Raw genomic sequence first — 20,811 nt, 5'->3', positions numbered from 1 at the left:
ACCTTCACGGCCTAGAAACCAGACTTTGAAGGCCTGGAAACCAGCCCTTGAAGGTCTGGTTTCCAGACGAATCTGGATATGGAACTCCTTCGTCTGGAGTTCCAGATCCAGACGTCAGCCGAAGGGGATCCTCCTCTTCGCCGGACATTTGGTAGAGAGGGAGAGGGTGTGGTGGAAAAAAAGAGAAAGGAGAGGAAGAAGAAGAGGGATAGAGAGAAGAAGAAAGAGAACTTTTTTTTTATGTGTTAAAGGTGACCGGCCGGAATTTTTATTCCGGCGGCGACTATTCGTCAGAGAAGAAAGGTGAGGTGGAGAGGAGGTGGTTTGATGGAGGAGAGATAAGGTGAAGTGGAGGAGAAAGAAATAGGTGATGTGGATTTTGTGTTTTTTTTCAGAAATAATTCCATTTTGGACCCCGAGGTTAATTTGGTAATAAATTTGGCCCTTTGGGGCCAAAACGAACTGTCGACACAATTGGGGGCCAAAACGGTGAGTTGGTCACAAATCGGGGCCCAAAATGGAATTAACCCTTAATTATTTTGAAAATATATTAAGACTTGATATCAATTAGTGTAGAACATCCAATGCATTCTAAACTTTAGAATATCTTAATGTCGCGCAAGATTTTTAAAATTTTTCTTTAAATCTTTCTCTAGTGATGTGGTTAGAGTAATAAAAATCATGTCTGAATATATCTTCAAAACAACTAAATGCTTCTTTACAAAAATCGTCATACTACATAAGTGAACAGGTTTAAAAATTTGCATTTGAGATACAAAAATCTGAGGACCTATATTTTGCCACATAGGAATGAAAGTCTCAAATGAGACTAGACACCCAGGACTAATGCCATTTCCTTTTAGTTTTGCATTAGAGAGTTTCTTCTGTGTTAAAAATGATGAGTTAGACTGTTAAAGATATCTCAAGAAGACAATTTAAATAGAGTGTTTTCTCGAGATATCTCTATTTAATTACTGTCACATCATTTTAGAGATCAAAATGAGTTTTGCATTGGAGAGAGTTTTAAAGAAAAACTCTCAAAATCTTATGTGACCCCAAAATTTCTAAGACTGAGTGCTGCATTTGAGATGCTTTACATTTAGAGTGTCATCTTAAGTGTCTCAAAGGGCCTAACTCATCGAACTTTACCATCTAAACCAATATAAAGTCTTATTTTATAACTATTTTTTACCTATTAAATCTATGGTTCACTTGTGTATCAAATGGAGTTATTTTAATGATCTCTATTGAAGACACAAATAATTGGATTCTCTATTTTGCCACTTTAAGAAAGAAAACTTTAGTTGACTAAAGATTTTTAGAGTTTTTGTCGAATGTCCCAATGGAGATGTATCATGTTTATCGCGTGCAGAAATGAGTTTACTAGGATTAACAATTTTGTAATGTTATCCTAGCCTCCCAGGCTTCGTCTGATATGCGTGAAAACCAGATGAGAAAGTCGTTTTTGCTATGAAAATCAAATTCTTATTGTTTGGTTGGAACACAACACTGTGAAAGTTGATTTCTCGTTGAAAAAAGGTGGGGAAATGTCGGAAATATTTTCCTACAATAAACATGGGAAAACAGTTTCCCTCTCTCCCCTCACTCCGTAACTCTATTTCTCTTTAGACTCCGCTCTTCTCGGATCACATCCTTTCTCTCAATCTCTGAAGAATTCAGACATTCTCTCTTTCTTCCACTCTTAAATTTTTATAACTCACTCTTTCTCTTGCTTGGCCTATGCAATTAGCGCCCCTTTATTTGTAAAAATGGCGCTGACAACAACATTGATGGGTACCTTTAGATGTTCCCCTTAGTTAGAATAATCTCATATGGGAGAATGGGTATCTAGCAAACAAGAATATAATGTCTGGCTCATTTCCACTCATTCTCAGTTGATTTTGAGTTGGATGACCCAAACTTAATATGGTATCAGAGTTAGGCCCACACGTGATAGTCTTAAAAGTCACACGTGCTATAGGCAACCCGAAGAAAAAACACACGTGCTAGGCTCAAAGAAAGCCACATGTGAGGGGGCGTGTGAGAATAGTCCCACATGGGAGAATGAGTATCCAGCAATCAAGAATATAAGGTTTAAGTTCTCTCCACTCATTACCAATTGATTTTGAGTTGGATCATCACAAACTTAACACCCTTATATTTTCTCATGACACAATAAACATTAAAATTTAATTTCCAAAAGAAAAATACAACAATCCCTTAATAATTTTAATACTTTTATTTGAGTAGGAATAAGCCTCAAGAGATTAATTATTTTTTGTAGATCAGGGGATTGACAATTTCAAGAGGAAATGAATACAAATGACAAACAACCAATCCCTTAGATTTTGGGTACACTTACAACCCTAACAAAATTTTTACAGTATTTCATTGGAAATGAGGTGTAATCATATTCCATTATCGCCCACCACCAAGAATGACCACAATGGCAATCGGTCCCAATAAAGCAAACCCCAATACCCTATGTATATGAGTTATGACCATTCTCAAAGTAGAAAAAGAAAGAGAGAGATAGAGACAGAGAGAGAGAGGGGGGGGAGGAGGTTGAAAACGAAAAGATGAGGGAGCTTATGTTTGTTGATGATGAGTTCCTCACAGTTATTATCACACTCAGCACTAAAAGATACTACACCATCTCACTCTCTCTCTCTCTCTCTCTCTAAAACAAATTATAAGAAGAAAGGTAGTAGAATTAGATGAAGTAACTTATTAACTCTCTAATTATTCTATTCTCACTTTCTCTCTCTATATATTATTTTTAAAAAGGAAAGGAAAGGAAAATGCTTCGTTACTCAACCTACTACTACTACTACTGCTTACCCGTTGTTCAATGAAGGTATCATCAGCTTCAACTATCGTCTTCTTCTGTGGGATTTTGTTTCTTTTGTATTTTACTCTCATCGATAATTCCCCCACTTTGTATCTTTGGGTTTTTTTTTTCATTCTTATATACTACTAATTAAATCTCCCTCTCCCAGTCTCCCAGTCTCCCTCAAGGAATGAAATTTCTCTCTCTAGGTATCTTTCTCTCATCTTCCTTTCTTTATTACTAATTAGTACTACTAATTGAAATTTTTGGGTTTTAGATTAAAAATATTACTGAGTTAAGTACTCACTCTGATTTGATTCAGTTGTTTTGGGTCTGGGTATGTGAAGTAATTGAAAGATGAACACCACCAAAGTTACAACTACAATGCCAACAACTAAATCATCTCCAAATCCAATCAAACATGGAAAAGTAAGAACCTTTTCTTTTCTTAATCAAATCCTGAAATGGGTTTTGTCTTAATTTCAATTTCATCAAATACCCATTTTTTTGACAATGTTATTTTCTCCCTAAATGAGAAGCTCAATCATCAATGGGTATTTTGAGATCATGATTGTGAATTTGTAGATCTTGATTGTGGGTTTCTTTTAATGAAGGAAAAAACAGAGAAGCAAGGGAAGAGATTAATGGATGATGAGGAAAAAACCTCGAGACGGAGATCCGGTAGAGAGAGAAAAATGGCCTTACTAGAAGATGTATTGATCTATTTTTCTTCCATGAATCATGGATAACTCTCACAGATTGAGGTTTTTGAGCTCTTTATTTTCATTCTTATTCAAATTGTCACTTAAATTTGCAGGTTAATAAGCTCAAGAAGAAGCTTAGACATGAAGAAAGTGTTCATAGAGCATTGAAGAGGGCTTTTACTAGACCTTTGGGAGCTCTACCTCGCTTACCGCCTTATCTCCCACAAAATGTGAGTTAAATTCACCGTTTAGTTTGACCGAAATCCTACCATTTATTCGTCGAAAACAAGTAAATATCGAAGGAGAAGTTATCATTTCAATTGTAAGTGAATGATGAATGCCCTCAACAGGAAGGATACCCAATTCATCACCCTAATTGATATTTTAGTAGGGAAATCCAAATTTTGATTACCCATTTTGAGTTGTTGCAGACTTTGGAGCTTCTTGCCGAAGTAGCGGTATTGGAAGAAGAGGTTGTTAGGCTTGAGGAACAGGTGGTGAATTTTCGTCAAGGTATCTATGAAGAAGCTATTTATGTCTCATCCTCTAAAAGAAACATCGAAAATGAAGTAGACCCACAGTCAATTAAGTCTAGAAAATACAAAAAGGAGCTACCGAATTCATCATCTCAAGTTGAAAGAAATCCAAAGAAGAGCCATCCCTCAGTTTCAGATGATGGGTGGGGCAAAGAGAATCAAACCAGCATTAACTCATCGAAAAACAAGAAACAGTTACTAAGACAGCCAAGCCAAAGAATACAAACTCCAGTAAAGAATTATTCGGTCGATCAAAGATCGGTGGAGAAATATTCGATTCCAATGAAATTACAGGTATATGAGAATTAACAATTTACTACACTACAAATTCTTCTGTATGGTGGTTCACTAAAATGGGTTCTTAAATTCCAGTTAGAATGCAGAGAGGTAGACCAACAGAGCGCCAAGAATAGTTCTTCCGACGTTCTAGATAAAAGGAAACTGGGAGGAGAAGGTAATAGTAGCCCAAACAAAGTCTCCGAGGACATTTTGAAGTGCTTGACGAGCATTTTCTTGCGGATGAGAATGGAGACGGCGAGGGGAATGGGGGCCTCGTTTAAAAAATCTTCTAGTGAAGATTGTGTGGGAATTGAGTTTAGAGACCCTTATGGTATATGTACAGAAAGTGGAAAGAGGGATATCGGTTCATATAAGTTTTTACGTGCAATTGAAGCGTGCTCAATTGATCGCGAGTTAACTACAAATTCTTCTTTTCTGATACGAAGACTGAAGTAAGTTCTTTTTGCTTTCTAAATTACTTCGATGTCTCACATTAAAGTCATGGCATTGCTAACAAATGTGAAATTTGTCATGTTTTAGACTACTTCTTGCGAAGCTTGCCTCGGCTGACTTACAAGGTCTTAGTCATCAGCAAAAGCTTGCATTTTGGATAAACACTTATAATTCTTGTATGATGAATGTAAGACTTGAACCTTTCTGCATCCTAAATGGCGTATTCGTTATAAGATGACAATGGGAAGAACCATTTACGATATGCTAGTTTATTTCAGGCATTTTTGGAGCATGGAATACCCGAAAGTCCTCAGATGGTTATTGCACTTATGCAGAAGGTAAAGATTCATCTTAAAAATTACTTGCAATACTAAAATTGATTGATATCTTCCCTCACTTTCGTTTTTCCACTTAAGTCATCTTTAGCTTAGTTAACTGTAATTTCTTAGTTTAATATAGTGTGTGTGTAATATATATATATATATTTATATATATATATATATATATCCCATCATCACCCCCTTAACTAAATTTTTCGATGTTACAGGGAACGATAAATGTGGGTGGTCGCTCATTGAATGCTATGACAATTGAGCATTTCATCCTAAGACTACCTTATCACTCAAAATACGTACGTAAACTTCACAACCCAATCCTCTAACTTCTCCTTCTATACCATGACTTTCTCGATATTCTTCTTAAAGCATAACACACAAGTAGCTAATACATTTTCCTTCTTCTTCTTCTTCTTCTTGTTCCTTTTGTGTAATTTGGTTTTCGCCAGTCCTATTCGAAAGGCTTGAAAAATGATGAGATGATAGCAAGGAGCTCTTTTGAACTAGACTGGCCCGAACCCTTGGTTACTTTTGCACTCTCATGTGGAAGTTGGTCTTCTCCTGCTGTAAGTTTTTTTAAACATAGTTGGTCTTCGCCTTGCTTAATCGAACTCTATCACGAAAATTTCTAACATCACATATGTTGAAAAATGAAGGTAAGAGTGTATTCGGCATCTGAAGTTGAGAATGAGCTTGAAATTGCAAAGAGAGACTATCTACAGGCATCGGTTGGGATAACAACCTCAAACAAGTTATTGATTCCCAAATTGTTGGACTGGTATTTGCTCGACTTTGCTAAAGATATGGAGTCATTGCTTGATTGGGTTTGCCTTCAGCTACCAGACGATCTAAGGACGAAAGCCGTAAAGTGCTTAGAGGGAAGCAAAAGTACCAAATCTCTTTCAAAGCTTGTACAAGTTATGCCATATGAGTTCAATTTTAGGTACCTTTTGCACCAAAATAACAGATCTTGATCTCTTCTAATCATCGGAGAAGCCAAGAAGAGATTTAGAATCAAAGGATCTGCACAGCTATATCAAACATATTTACAAGTTTATATATCTATCTATATATATATTTATATTACTGTGATAATGATGTTGTTTCTGTATGTAATTGTAAGTGAAATGTTGTTGTTTTCTTCCATAAATGGGGTTTTCGGGTTTGGCGATTCGATTCATTGTATTTGTTCTTAGTGACATTTTGATATGAGAAATAAAAGAGAGATGTCATAAATTTGTATCAAGAACTTCTTTCTTTCTACAAACTTTAAATGACTATAGTTGAAAAATTGAACAAGAGTTGAGAAGTGTTTCTTTTGATGGCTCAAATGATTTTAATAGAGGACCAAGAACCTCTCACTTGAAATCGAACTCCCCTCAAGACTTTGTACAACAACAGTCAACACCATTACCACCAGTCCACCCTCCGAAAGAGAACTTTCCAAAGTTAAGAAATGTTTCTCGTATATGGTGTCGAGGGAATTGCATGTATAGAGAGAATAGGACGAATTTGATCTAGGTCAAATCTGTATTGGATCCGAAAATATTTAATAGAGGGTGATCCACGAGATATCAAAAATTAGAGATCAATGTACGAAAAGGGTTTAGTTCTCTCAACCAAAAACTCAACATTACTATCAGAATAGCGAAACAAATTATTATATATTGAGAGAAGTCTATATAGATCTTTGTACATTTTATATAATTAGTTTTGTAAGGGACCAACTATCAATGAAGTAGGGTGGGAACAAAATTAGTTATAAATGAAATAATGATAAAAGTTTGGAATCTAAACTTTATCTCATTTTCAAAGAAAATTGAGGGAGAGAAATTGGAAAGAAAAATAAAAGATAATGTGTGGGGGGGACTAGGTGGTCCTTGAGTAGAATCCAGATCCAAGAATGAGCCAACAGGTACGATACATAATGAACCAAAGCAACCAAATTGCTTTCCCCAAGTCAAGAAAACAATAAAAAAATTCTATCTTCTTTCCCTTCCTCTATTTGTTTATCTTCTCTTTTAACACCCCAAGTATAAAGATTCCACAACACTAGTGCATCTTCCCATCATCTCAGAAGATGAATGAATCGTTTTGGTTGGAGAGACTTATACTTACCACTTTCTCCATCTTAACATAATTTTCAAATTTCTTGGACTCATACTTGTGTTAAGTAATTTGTTCATACTTCATTCGTGACTATCATTAAGAACTAGTAATTGAACCAGTAATGATAATAAATTATGATCAACATTAGAGTTTACATTGTTTATGTTGGGGAAAGTTACAAGAGTGAATAAAGTATGAAATTTATTGTTACGTTTTTTTTGTGTAGTCTTTATACTCTAGAGTTATTTACTACATGATTTCCATAATGCTATCCCTTAACCCAATTTGGTATAGGAAGAACAAGTACATAAATTGATCCTCTTTATTGCACGCCCTATACCAGGTAATGCTCTTCCTGTACTAGAGAACGAGGGAGAATAGGGTAACTCAAGTTAGCATTTATAAATACTTATTGTTAAAGTGGATGTTTTAAGATCAAATATTCTGGGAGCTTAGTACCTGAGTATGAGAACCTGACCCTGCAACTTTGTGATGAGAAACTTAACTGAAAAAATAATGAATCTAAATAATGTAATTGAAGAACAAAAATTTAAATAAGAAAGAAAAAGTTTGTCTTAAAATTCTTTGTGTCACGAAATGCGCAAGTGGTCCTCACTGGTCAAAAAATATGTGATTGGTCCAAATTTTGGGATTAATTTTAGTTTTAGACAAAGTTATTGGAGAAAAAACTCATAATTGACGGGAGGTCCAAAATTGACTTTTTCTTACTAAAATAACCATCCACTTGTGAAATTCCAGCATTCCCGTGATTCCCATAATGCATTATGAACGTTTATAATGTATACGAACGATCATAGCGCATTATGACAAAATCTTATTTTGTTTTTCAACGCGAATGCAAAATTGTTTTCTTCCTAAATCTCTTTTTTGTTTCTCGCCATAATGTATGAATAGAAATAATACTTAATGAACAAACACAACACAATATAATTGTTCATAATACGCTATGAGCAGAAAATAAACTCAGACTACCGTATCAAAGTAAATTTGACTTCCTCCATTCCCGTTTGACAAACTTTCAAAGCTTATATTATCCATTAGAGGTAAGATCTCATCACTAATTCATCATTAATGCCATTTCTACAAAAGGGGCATGGAATCGAGTACATCTTCATCTGATTAAGCTTCATTTCTAGTTTTTCTCTAAAACAATAACTGTTACATGTATCAAAGTTGATTTCATTTTTCGTTTCACGATTTTTTTTGTCCATTTATAGTATTACATAGAAAATCTTGGGAAGACTCTTTTGATATATAGTTTCAAAAAAAAGAAGTTTCTCTCTTAATCGAAACGTTCATATTCCTTTTAGGGTTTTCTTTCTCTCGAGAAATCTCGTATATTTTTCACATCACATTATGAACGGTCATACTACCTAAACTTTTGTCAATCATACGTTATTTTCCCTCACTTCATGTTTCTTGTGTGTCATGTATAGAAAATAAAGAGGGGGAAAAACGTCATTTACACTATTTATACCTTTGGTCTATTTTTCCCAAGCCAAACCCCCGGCCCACTTTCTGACCATGAGATGGATATATAGCCCAAGCCTTCGGTAAAGTAAATAAAGATACATAGGCAGTCAATGAACAACTAAGAGACATAGGCTATATACAGCCACACAGTTTAAAGAAAACAAAAACACGGGCTGATGCCGACAACATACCCTTACACCATCGTGAGAAGAGGAAGTGCCAATGGCTAATTCAAACGCCTTCGGCAAGGGTAGTTACTGTCAACTACATTTGTAGACCCCGTCCCGAAGTTGAGCATAGAAACATGAGATGAGCGGAGTAAAATCTCTATTGATGGAGGGGCAGACGACACTTTTCTCAATTTGTCGTGTTTCGACTGTATGCGTGATCCTCGCTGACAACGATAATGAGGCCGTCAACATCTTCTTCAATCAAATAGTTTCTTCTCCTACCAATGATAGATGTGGGGTGGTTGGAGAGGTTATCCCAAGCTACCTAAGTGAAGGAAGCAAGAGAAAGATCAAAATTGAGGGGGTCCGGACAAGGAGGAATTGTGACTGTAGTGTCTTCAGCTGTGTTGGTGCCTAGAATCTTCATAAAATTGGCCAGGGCAATCGGTGCCTCAAGCAGCCGTGTGTGAAGAAATTTGCGTTGCCTGCTATTTCTTTGGTTGTGGAAAGCTCTGCGGTGCCTATAGCAGCAAGTAAGGTGAAAACTTCTGTGAATTATCGGACCAAACTTAGAAGCTTTTTATTGGGAAATATTATACACACTCACAACATTTACCGGTCACACGACCATTTGGGTTGACTTGGTCAATTTCCCTTGACCGACTCAAATTTCACTCACATTCACCACTAAGTCAATCTTAGTTGTTCAACAAAAAAAAAGTCAATCTTAGTCAAACTGATATTTTCCAGGAAACCTAGAGACGGAGAGAAGAGAAAGTAGAGGAAAGGGAAAAGAAGGAAGAAGAAAAAGAGGAAAAAATAAGAATAAATAATTATTTTTATTTTATTTTACATTAAAGGTCGCTGGAAAAAAGACTTGTCGGCGGCCTTTGTTGGAGAAGATGGTGAAGTGGTGCGAGGGAGAGATGAAGTGGAGGAGACTGGTGATGGAAGGTAGGAGAAAAGGAGAGATCGGGCGGATTTTATTGTTTTTAGTTTTTTTTTTTTGAGAATTAACCTATTTTCGTCCCTAAAGGTATTTCGAGAAAGAGTTGAAATTTTAGTCATTTGGAGTCAAAACGAACTGCCGAACCCAAATGAAGGACAAAACAGTGAGTTGGTTACAAATTTGGAGCTAAAACAGAATTAACGCTGAAACAGTTTATCTTGTAAACAAGTGTTCCTTTTATAATACATTAAAAATTGGAACATCAAGTGACATACACATGTTTCTAACAAAAAAAAGGTGACATACACACGTATATTCACGTATTAGATATGACATAATTTTAGTATTGAATTATATTGTACTGGATAATTTATATAGAAAAAACAATCATCTTTTGAGTAGATCAAATTTTGCAACTAAAAAAAATGAGTAGATAAATTACATAGATTTAGAAGGAGGAACAAAATATATATGTCACTCTTGTGATAATTTACTAAATTTTGTGACCCAAATTGATGCATAGATGGGAGAAAATGGATAATGAACAAGTAAATACACTTATAGGGACTAATAGACACAATAGGAATGATTATGGCCACATGAGGAGGCAACCAGGGTGGGCCTCAACTCTAAATGAAGCTGTGTCATGGGCTCAAATTAAATTAAATTAAATTAAATTAAATTAATGGTGTGTTTGGTTGCAAGATTCTTAGATAAGATTCTTAACAAAAATAAGAATGGATAGGAATCATGATTCTTTGTCTGTTTGGCTACCAGAAATCCTAAGACTCTTGAATCCTAAGAATTCTTAAGTCCAAAATTTATATTGGACTAAAATCTCACCCTACCCCCTAAGATTTGGACTCATGAATCAGCTAAAATCCTAATATTTATGTCATTTCACTATCTAGAATCGACTAGAACCCTAGGGTTTGATCGATTTCTGACTCCCAATGATTTTAGTCAATGGTGGAGAGAGAGGGGTTGATTGAAAGCCTAGGGGTTGAGTCAATTAGAGAGAGAGACACCAATACCGTGGTGCTCAAGTCAATTCAAGATAATCATAGAAAAAATAGATAGACGGAGAGACAAAACCCTAAGGTTCGAGTCTAAAGAGATAGAGAGAGAAACGTTGGTCCGACGATGGTTGGAGATGAGAAATAAGAAGTGATGTTGGGTGCTTAGGCCAGATGGTTAAGAGAAATGGGAAATGAATCGAGATGTTAATAGAACCACCCGCTAAGAGCCATTTGGGCAGGTGATAAACCGTCCATGACCCAAAATGTTAAAAGTTGAAGTTGTTACAATCTATGGTGTCAAAAAGTACAGTCACAAATAAAGCAGTTGGGCATCCGTCTTAAGTCCATAAGGTCTTGGTTTCGAGTCTTGGAGAAAGCAATTTACCACCAAGTTTTATCCATGTAATTTAGGCAATAAATAAAGTAATCTAGGAATACATAGGCATTCAGGCCCCCTAGAATCACCCTAAGGGTCTTTATATGACCTTTAAGCCTCAAAGTATCTTAATACGACAGATATAGTGCTCATCCAAATTCATGATGTATTGTATATCATATTCATGATGTAAAAAGCCATCGAAATATAATGACTCTTGGAGTCCAATCCAAACAAAAAGGACCGTCACAATTTTGGGCCAAAACGGTGAGGTGGTCAATCCCGGGGTATATGTGAATCAATCAACCTCTAAAATAAAGGCCTAGTTATAATGTTGGTATGGTCAAGCTGACCGACGTATAAATCGGCAGAAGTGAAATGTTGACTATTAAAGTGCACGTATTTGGCCCTCCAAGACCATAATCCAATAAAAAGTTAGCTCCTCTCTGGTCAATCATCTTTCCTCCCCTCCTCTCCTTCCCTGGTTTTTCTCTCTCTAAATTTCTCTCTCTCTCTCTCTAACATAAACCCAACCTTCTTTACACATCTAGGCTTCTCTCTCTCTCTCTCTGAGTCCAAGAACAGAGATGGAGGTGGTCAAACCAGTACTACCTCCTTTAGATTTACACAAGAACGATACTTCTTCTTGCTCAACTCCTTTCATTAGTGCTCCATCAAGTCCCAAACTTTTCAACCATGAATTATATTTCAGTGCTCCTACTAGCCCAACTAAATTATCTGCTCTTTATTCTGATTTCAACAACAATGGTAGTCATCGAATCGTTGGTTCTTCTTCAATTATTATTCCCTTTGATTGGGAAGAAAAACCAGGGAAACCCAAATCAATTGATCCTGATCAAAATACCCATGATTTAGAAAATGATTTCGCTTTCGATTTCAGTGGTCAATTGGAAAAATTATCTCTTTCTGCTGCTGATGAACTCTTTCATGGTGGAAAAATTAGACCTTTAAAACCTCCCCCTCGATTAATTGGTGGATTTAACGATGATTTATCAAATCGGAATAGCTTAGTTTCATCACCAAGATCACCAATTTCACAAGGGAAGAAGATAATCAGAGAAGCTTTTTCTCCTAGATATCAAAGAAATAAAGATATAGATCCTTTTGCTGTTGCTATTGAAGCAACTCGTAATCAAGAAACAGAGCATCGACAAGAACGAGGAAGAACAGATAAGAAGAAGAAATCAAGTCATAGATGGACTAGATCATTATCTCCTTTTAGGGTTTCTGAATTAATCAATTTTGAAGAAAACCCAGAATCAGAACAAGAAAAACAGAGCAGCAATTCAAAACCCAATTCTTCAAATTCAAATTCATCAAGAATTAATTGGCCTTTTAGGGGTTACAGGAAATGGAAATTGAAAGATCTTTTGTTTCGAAGTTCATCAGAAGGTAGAGCTAATGAAAAAGATCAATTAAGAAACTTTTCAGTTTTATCTAAACGAGAAGAGGAAGTTAAATGTGCAAGTTTCCGGTCGACGGATAGTACTGGTTCAGTGTCAAGTTCGAGAAGAAGAACTCTGGTTTCCCCTCATGAATTTCATTATACAGTTAACAGGGCAGTTTCTGAGGAATTGAGGAAGAAAACGTTTTTGCCATATAAACAAGGGTTGTTGGGGTGTCTAGGGTTTAGTCCAACTGCTCACGGATTAGCCAAAGGACTAAACTTATGATGATCATATTTTGACATTTTGTGGTCTTTCTCTCTATAAAGTCATTTCTATTTGTTCTTGGGTTTTATTGTTTGTTGTTTAGTTTTACTTTTTTGTAAACTATAAAAGAGAAATATTAAATCAAATTTGTGAGTGAGAAATTTGAAATTGTTGTGATTTTAGAGGAAAATGAATACAATTTAATTTTTGATTTTTCTTAATAGTAGGAGGTTTTGAATAATTTGGAGGGTTTATGATTACAAGTTAGCTTTTGAGAGACAAGAGGGAGAGAGTTTTACTAATGTGGGTTGTCTTTTTATGTTTCTTTTCATATGAGAGAGCAAAGTAAGGGAGAAACAGTATAAAGTAGAGAGATAGATAGAGAAAGGGGTGGAAAGAAAGGGCAAATTGTCTCTAATGTGCAGGAAATTCTTAAATAGGAGAAAGTAAAACTTTTTCTTTGTTAATTATTTTACTTTGTCTTTTGGAACAGCACAAGTGGTTTTCTTTTGGTGTTTCTCTTGCTCTTTACATGAGATCTTCCTGTTCTTTAATGGATGAGAAGGAAGTGAGAGTAAATTGGTTGAGTAAAAATTGTGAAGCTCAATTTGGTCGAGTGCTCACATGTGTACTTCTCCGCTAGGGATACCAGAATACAATACAGATCTTATCACATTGCGTAGCTGACTACAACCTAATGCAAATCCATTGCAATTCCACTTCAAAAATTGACGCCAATGCAAACTTATCGCAACCCAATGTAAACCCATCACAAATCCCAATGGGATGGCAATTGAACCCATTGAAAACCCAATGCAACTTCAATATTTCTAGCCCCCAATATTAGATACTCATCTTCGGCCCGAGCCACATCTTCTTCAACCACAAGCTTCACAAATCTATTATTGTAAAACCGGTTTAAAAAACGACACTCGACTCTGCAAGTACTTTCTCCATTTAGAAGTAGGTTTTCATTCTCTTCTCTTGATGAGGTTTTCGTGTGATTTGTTCTTAAACAATTTTTTACAGAACAAAGATTTTAAAAACGAATATTTTGTGAGCTTTGAGGATTTTCAAGTCCGATCTATTACTAAAATACCACATAGAGCTGAATAGGAAAAAAAGATCTTTTGGATAACTTTTTACCAAAGAAAACTAGGGTTAAACAGATTTGGTAAACTTTGGTGAATTAATCCCTATTCAGCATCATACAACTATGCCTTTTACAGTTTTAGTAGCATAGCAAAGAGGCAAGGTCATATTGAAGAATAGATCAAAGACATATAATCCACTTTAACATCAATCAATTTATAAGGAAACAAGGGGAGGTGCAGATCAGCTAGCATGATTATATCACCTGAGGACATTTGTATTCTCTTGATAAGTATGCCCGGTTGGGTCCTTTCCCAGCATATCTTGAAAAAGAATTAACAAACTACTGGCAAGTGCAAGAGTTTGAATATCTTTGTCCTTGGTATTCTAGTAGTGCAAGGCATGTTTTGATTATTAATATGTTTTTGTAGATTAGACATGGTTTCTTAGAGGAAAAAAAATCGATATGCGTCAACTTAACTTAGGTCGGAAGTAAGCGATTATTAAATAAATTGACAACGATCCTAGCAGGGGATGAGCATAAGCCAAACATTAGGTTAAGAAACAAAAAAAAATGATCAAAAAGATTGATTTAGGGATAGTGGATGTAGACATTGGTGGACATCAATATTCCATTAATGTCGGGAGCATTAGTTGTATAAATTTGAAATTCCCCCTTAACGTTCAAGGGCCTTACACAGAGACATTTTAAACGTCTATCAATGTTAAGGCATTGATTTGGGACATTTTAGATGTTTCCCAATGTCTACCAATATATGAGACATCAGTTTGGGATATTTAAAATGTCCACCAATATCTGGAGCAGTTTGGGATATTTCGAATGTCCTCCGACGTCTGATGCATTAGCTTGTCATACACGATCACAGATATTTGAAGTCATTTTAATTTTGTAGACATTTGAAGACATTAAGAGTTCTTTCTTTCAGAGTAAATTTGGAATGATTGTGTAGAGAAAACCCTTTCCAAACAATCTTCAGGCAAAAAATTTTTAAGGACTTTGTGACAAAAAAAAGTGTGGTGGAGGAGTCAGAGAATGAAATGTAGCAGATGATTTTGATAAAAAAAACATAGGATCTTATTTACAAAAATGTCTTTCACAAATACCAGATTTTTAACACTTTGGGATAAAACATACAATCAGACACTTATGACACTTATGAGGTCAAGACAAAAAGTTGGTCATAAACTGGGGCGAAACAAAACTAATCCTATCACTAACTATTGTTGTGTGAGAGAGTAAATTGGATCTGTAGTAGAATATAGTAAATGTGGTAGGTGGTTAATTTCTACTTTGCTCAAAATTTCGTCCAACTCCCATTTTGATCCCAAAATTAACTATTTTGTTAGTTGACTTAAAATATCTTTTTTTTTTTCTTCTAATTTTACCTTTCTCTATGGGGAAAGTAGAAAGAGTAAGCGCAGTACCATGAGAAATACAAAGATTGGTTGGTCATTCGTCAATCTTTTCCACGTACCTTCAACAACAACAAAAAAAATCTTTTCAACGTACCTCCCTCTCTCTTTGCATTAACATCCTCTTTAGCCTTTTTGAAGCAAAATTCACTTCTTCTCTTGTTTTACTCCTTTTCTCCATGCTTACTCAAGTACAACAAGTCAACAATGTGTAAGTAACGTATCTCCTTCGACATCTTTGTGGTTGCCAAAATTTCATCATAGAAAGTAGAAAGTCATATTCATTTACTCTTTCTGTTATTTTTCGGATCAATCGAAAACAATAACTTGTTGAAGCAGTCGACCATTTCGATTATTCTTTGGGAGTAGCATACAAGCATTTTATGACGGGTCAACCCTAACCCGTTCCATGCCCGAGTCCTGAAGTATGATATTCCATAGGCCCGGGTAGTTGACCACATGGCCATAATCTAACTGTATTATATTCAAGTCTACTACCAAGGAGTGGGTGGTGGGGAGGATCAATAAAAGTTCCACTGAAATGTTGCAGCCGTTTAATATGACTTGGGCTCAAACAGGGTGGGTCGTTTACACACTCAACCATCTTAATTCAGTTAAGATTGTTGATATATATTTATTTCTTAAGATTCAATATAATCTCATTGATGTTATGTTTTGTCGTCTACCATGTATATATATTCGATCGTGATGTTATACCCGACCCGCTCAAGTACTTGGACCGAAATTCGGATGGAATATTAGTTGGACATAGCATCATTTTTTATGAAGGGTTACACAAACTGAACTAGTCCCACTCCAAAAAATACATAAACCTACTAGATAAAGATTGAGAAATTGCTATTGTTTATAGAACAGAAAGCGAATTAAGAGACCGATAATCCACAAAACGAAGCATGATTTGAATTTTTCTTTTTGTCTTTTTCTTTCAAAGTCAACAGTCAACTTCTTTTTGCAAAAGTATCCAAGTTAGATGGCAAGAGGATAGATCAACAAAAAAAAAAATGGCAAGAGGAGATTTGGTCCAGCACTCGATAGAAAACTTTTTAAGTCCTTGAATTCTTTCTAAAATTCAAATTTCAGCATATTTTGGGCATTAGTACAACATTCTATTGAAAATAGTTAGAACGACGGGACGAGATGATCCACTGCCTGAAAAAGTGGGTCGAAGTCATGCTCATAAGGAGATGTGTGGCTTGATATTTCCCCAATTACTATTTTAGAGAGGTGAATCTAACCAGATTACAGTCCTCCTTTTCGGACATAAGTACCATGGTTGAAGTTAGAGTACCTAATACACATAAACCATAAATAACGGACTAAAAGATAAATATATTGAAATCAATTATATTCATTTCTTCTAATAAAGAAATTTCAAACATCACTCAAAAATTCATTTTCCGACAAAATAGTAGAAAAATTCTGTTCAAGCAAAGAAAGCAAAGCAAAAAAACCATACAAATAAACATCCGATGGCCCATACAAGTCAACTAAGTCATGACTCGAAGGAGTCAATGAAACTCTACTCAGAGGACTTCAACAAAAGATAGTTACAAGACATTAGCACTCTCCGTCAATTAACTTTCCTCCATTATCTTCATCTCCATTTCGTATATTTCTATGTCATGTAAAGTATGGCGGATTCTTTTCCAAAGCAGCTAAAAAGGAGCTGCAAGATAGAGTGTGGAACTCCATTCCATCGCTTCTATCCCTTGCGTACTCAAATTTCCGCTTGATGCAGTTTTATTTCTTCAGTTAATGCATTTGAGTTAAAAAATGGTCTAGTCGCACTAAAATAAGACGGCCCAACAAGGCAAGAGTCAACTATGTTAACCACGCATGATTTATAGGTCAGAAATGCTCAACCCTAATCCTTATTCATTAAGATTTTGCAACAAAAAAAAAATCCTTTTCATTAAGATGGATTAGGTTTAATGAGGTATTAGTTGTAGAAATAAAATGGATCAATGAAACCCTCATGAAACTGATTTCAGCTTATATAGGATTGGCCGAATTTCAGTGTATATAACAATTCATTAGAAAAGCTAAAATAACAAATGTCGAAGAGAGATTTCCAGACATTACTTGAGCCATTTTTGTGACAGACCCAAATATACCTTACATAATAACACCAGCCCAACACTGATCTATTTGAATCAATAAACAGCATTAGCCAATTTGGATCGAGAGATTACCTCGCTGCAAGTTCACTTCAGAGAGTTAACGATAAACACAGTGGATTTGGCTGATTGAACTCTTGATAGATTCAGTCAATAAGATTTATAAAGCCCAAGCAAAGGCTTTTCTCTATCTTGCATTCTTTTCTTTGCAGCTTCCCGGGCTTTAAGTGCGTCTGCTTCTTCTTTAGAAACAACTTTCGGTTTCTTCTCATCTTCCCTCTTTCTTTTTGTGACAGCAATTGATGAGGAAGCACCTTTCACCACTCTTTTCGGATTCAGAGAAGATGATCCCTTAACAACCAAACCAGGAGCAGGCCCACTTTCAGATTTAATTTCGCCTCCTCTATCGTCCAAATTGGCCAATAACGGTTTCTTGAAAACAGGTCCTTTTTGTTTAGTAGGTTCAGACGACGAAACAGGCAATGTAGCGAATGCTTCTTCCTGGGTTACCCATTTACCTGGTTCACCAAAATCATTAATCAAGATGCGAAACTAAGAGAACTCATAAATGATAAACAATATGCTTAACCAAGTACCTATGGCGTCCGAGTAGTAGAAGCCTGAGGTTGGATCGTAGTAATATTTATTGAGTTGATTGTAGTAGTAACCTGAAGAACTGTCATAATCCCAATCTGCAATCATCCGAAGTTGTTTCAGTTAACTAAACAAGATTCAAAAACCACATAGAACTCAATCAGATTATGCAATTCGGAATTAAGCAACAACAATGGTGGCTTCTAAGGCATCTGAGGTAGCACACACATGGGCTAATGTACATGACAATCAAAAGTTCAATAACTCTAAGGCTCTCTTGCTCTTATGTGTTTTCGTAGCTTAGGAACTAGAATTATATGGTCAAATGCACCATGGTACTAGTGGAAGAATTTCGGTTTAAATGCATGAGACATTTCAATGAAGGCCAGTAAAATAATAATTCAAATACAACGTGGCTCTGGCGCTCTGCATTATTCCAAAATGTTCATTTCGACATGATCTTGACCATAACTTTTACAAACCTACAAAAATGTTAATATTTAGGCCTTACACGTGGACAGAAATTTAATACCTTGGTCCTACAACAAGGATACGCATTTTAGGCTTAACAGGGACAGAAACACTGACTATTAGGTATTCAAGTATGAAAAGGGTACAAACCATCTTGAAGACTGAAGGGACTGTGATAAGCAACCATTGCGACCGGCCAATCTTTCTGACCACCCTAAAGAACGGATAATTGCCTAGTAGACCTATGGTGAGATACTGCCACCTCTTGCCTCATAGTGTCACTGGGGTCCTGGGCTACAAGTCGGCAAATAATTTTGGAAACAGTAGATACAAACATAATAGATTTGATATTACCACCCCCAGGAGCAGCAACCAGTTCAGTCCTGCCCGAGCTGTCCTCATGAGCATCTTGTAATGCACGAGAATTCGTTTCTCTAACCTCCCGCACAGCTTCTAGATCCTTCTGATAGCTGCGTTTAGCTTTCTGTAGAACAATCCAAATAAGAGACACAATTAAAGAAGTTATTGTCATGGAGTAGGAATGAACATCAATAAAGTTGCATATGCAATTACTAATAAAATGCATGACTTAACATGTTCCCCTGAAGCTGGTCACAGCCTGCGGAGCAAGAATCTTATACAGAAACTGAACAAGAACACTCCTACCCAAGATGGATTACCTCGAGATTGTATTGTTACTCATTCTTGGAATGACTAAATCTAAATGGATCCCTCAAACTCTTACAACTCCTCTCACTATGAAACCTCTCATGTTAATTCCGTTGCCCAAGAATCCCGAAACGTGTAAAAATTCATAAGAAAAAAGACGGATGAAAACCAGAGTCCCTCCAGTGGTTCCCAGCAAATCTTTGGGATGGATAAGACTCTATCCGAATGATTTTTGACTTTTGGATGCTACCCAAAAACTGTTACCGCAGCAGTTGCCAGTTAGTTCATCGCTTCCACGTAAAATAAAATAAATTGTTATTTGTAAACAAGCATATGTCTCCTATAACCAACATATAATACAAAAAAAGCAACCATTTGAAGTATCGGTGAAAATAAACATATCTAACAAGGGAGATCATCATTTTTTGAGATAAATTGATCTACAACAGAATAAACTTACAGCTTCAATTTGTTCAAGAGCACGTGCTGCATCTTTTTGCTCTTTATCCTTTGCAGCGTTATCTTTTCGCATAGAGTCGAGCCTCTTAGCAACATTATCTTTGTGACGTGTACCGAGCTCATGGGTTCTGATACTCAAAGGGTTATGAGATATGTAAATCTTGCAAAAGTCGCACCATTTGTTCCCCTGGCTAACCCAATACTGAAAAAAAAATACACGAACAATACGAAATTTGTTAAGAGAACCAGTTGCTTGACTACAATCAAAACAAATTACAACATAGAGATTGGAACACAAAATTGCAAATGGGCGTTCCTCTCGCACTAGCAATGAATCAGACAACTGGTACAACTTCTGGTTTGGGCAAACAAATATCGGTAAGAGCAAACATATATCCCAAGAAAAAACAATGGGGTTTATGAAGCATGAGCTTAAACAAATAGGGAAATTTCCTAAGAACCCCAATTTAGATCCTATAATTAAAATTTAGGGTTTCGTTAATTGGTCTTGGGGATTATTCGAAAAAACAAATCCCGTTGTGTAATTCTGTTCAGATTTATAACAACAAGGTTATTCATAATCTAAGTTACTTTGTAATTTGAAGAAAATTGAGATTTTTTTTGTTCAAATATGCAGTTCTATAGCCTAGGTTTAGGTTTTGTAGTAAACTGTAACATCAGAGATCAATTTAGACAGAGAGAGATACCTCAGTCATGACTGGAAGTCGAAGCACCTAGAGTGATTAATTAAGCAGAGTAATGAAGGAGAAGAATGCGAGGAAGATTATTTAATCTCAAGTTTTGTTCGCTTACTACTTCGATCTTCCCTCCCTATTCTTTTTGTTCGGCAACGATAAAACGCCTAAAACAGGATTAGAAGGTCACTTTGGTTTTAGTCAGTTTGGGCGCTAAAGGTCGACTAAGTAAAATACAATACTTTTTTTACTGGAAGATACCCAACCGATAGAGCCGTCGCCGCCATTACCAGGAAGTCGCCGCCACCACTGAGGAACCGCCAATTATTGAA

General features: G+C 36.0%; 3 protein-coding genes across 5 annotated transcripts; 2 read left to right on the top strand and 1 right to left on the bottom strand.

The window, feature by feature from the left end:
• The first annotated feature begins 2,380 nt into the window (after positions 1-2,380).
• LOC147533166 (uncharacterized) lies at positions 2,381-6,383 on the top strand. 3 transcript variants are annotated; one of them, XM_086648566.1, is made up of 13 exons: positions 2,493-2,707; positions 2,788-2,857; positions 3,000-3,039; positions 3,153-3,259; positions 3,445-3,543; positions 3,648-3,764; positions 3,966-4,364; positions 4,443-4,801; positions 4,890-4,989; positions 5,081-5,140; positions 5,350-5,433; positions 5,587-5,703; positions 5,794-6,383. In XM_086648566.1, exons 4-13 carry the CDS (start codon positions 3,188-3,190, stop codon positions 6,109-6,111), a joined length of 1,725 nt encoding a protein of 574 aa, XP_086504692.1. In that variant the 5' UTR covers positions 2,493-2,707; positions 2,788-2,857; positions 3,000-3,039; positions 3,153-3,187; the 3' UTR covers positions 6,112-6,383. The 3 variants fall into 3 exon arrangements, with proteins under 3 accessions (XP_086504693.1, XP_086504692.1, XP_086504694.1); XM_086648567.1 differs by having other exon boundaries at positions 2,381-2,857; XM_086648568.1 differs by having other exon boundaries at positions 2,516-2,857; positions 3,178-3,259.
• A 5,296-nt stretch (positions 6,384-11,679) lies between these two features.
• LOC147533165 (uncharacterized) lies at positions 11,680-13,146 on the top strand. Its single transcript, XM_086648814.1, has one exon. The coding sequence runs from the start codon at positions 11,842-11,844 to the stop codon at positions 12,946-12,948; it is 1,107 nt and encodes a 368-aa protein (XP_086504940.1). The 5' UTR covers positions 11,680-11,841; the 3' UTR covers positions 12,949-13,146.
• Positions 13,147-17,358: 4,212 nt separating this feature from the next.
• On the bottom strand, positions 17,359-20,708 carry LOC147533164 (C2H2 and C2HC zinc fingers superfamily protein). The gene is made up of 5 exons (XM_086648815.1): positions 20,492-20,708; positions 19,786-19,986; positions 19,011-19,140; positions 18,188-18,283; positions 17,359-18,109 (listed from the first exon to the last, which is right to left on the bottom strand). Exons 1-5 carry the CDS (start codon positions 20,498-20,500, stop codon positions 17,742-17,744), a joined length of 804 nt encoding a protein of 267 aa, XP_086504941.1. The 5' UTR covers positions 20,501-20,708; the 3' UTR covers positions 17,359-17,741.
• Positions 20,709-20,811: the final 103 nt, after the last annotated feature.

Source organism: Eschscholzia californica, unplaced genomic scaffold, assembly GCF_041429995.1.
Source record: "Eschscholzia californica isolate CP2 unplaced genomic scaffold, dmEscCali1.0.p SCAF_6, whole genome shotgun sequence".
Taxonomy (NCBI): domain Eukaryota; kingdom Viridiplantae; phylum Streptophyta; class Magnoliopsida; order Ranunculales; family Papaveraceae; genus Eschscholzia; species Eschscholzia californica.
Note: the sequence above shows the minus strand (reverse complement) of the source record. Positions and strands in the feature narration are given on the sequence as shown.

Bases quoted from the DNA above. Each gene is read 5' to 3' on its own strand.
- LOC147533166 (XM_086648567.1), top strand. From the start codon at position 3,188: ATGAACACCACCAAAGTTACAACTACAATGCCAACAACTAAATCATCT. The intron at 3,765-3,965 runs GTGAGTTAAATT...GAGTTGTTGCAG, and splicing joins CGCCTTATCTCCCACAAAAT to ACTTTGGAGCTTCTTGCCGA. The intron at 4,365-4,442 runs GTATATGAGAAT...CTTAAATTCCAG, and splicing joins CGATTCCAATGAAATTACAG to TTAGAATGCAGAGAGGTAGA.
- LOC147533165 (XM_086648814.1), top strand. From the start codon at position 11,842: ATGGAGGTGGTCAAACCAGTACTACCTCCTTTAGATTTACACAAGAAC.
- LOC147533164 (XM_086648815.1), bottom strand. The intron at 19,141-19,785 runs GTAAGTTTATTC...ATTGTTCTACAG, and splicing joins CTCTTGAACAAATTGAAGCT to AAAGCTAAACGCAGCTATCA. The intron at 18,284-19,010 runs GTAATATCAAAT...GGATGATTGCAG, and splicing joins GGTTGCTGCTCCTGGGGGTG to ATTGGGATTATGACAGTTCT.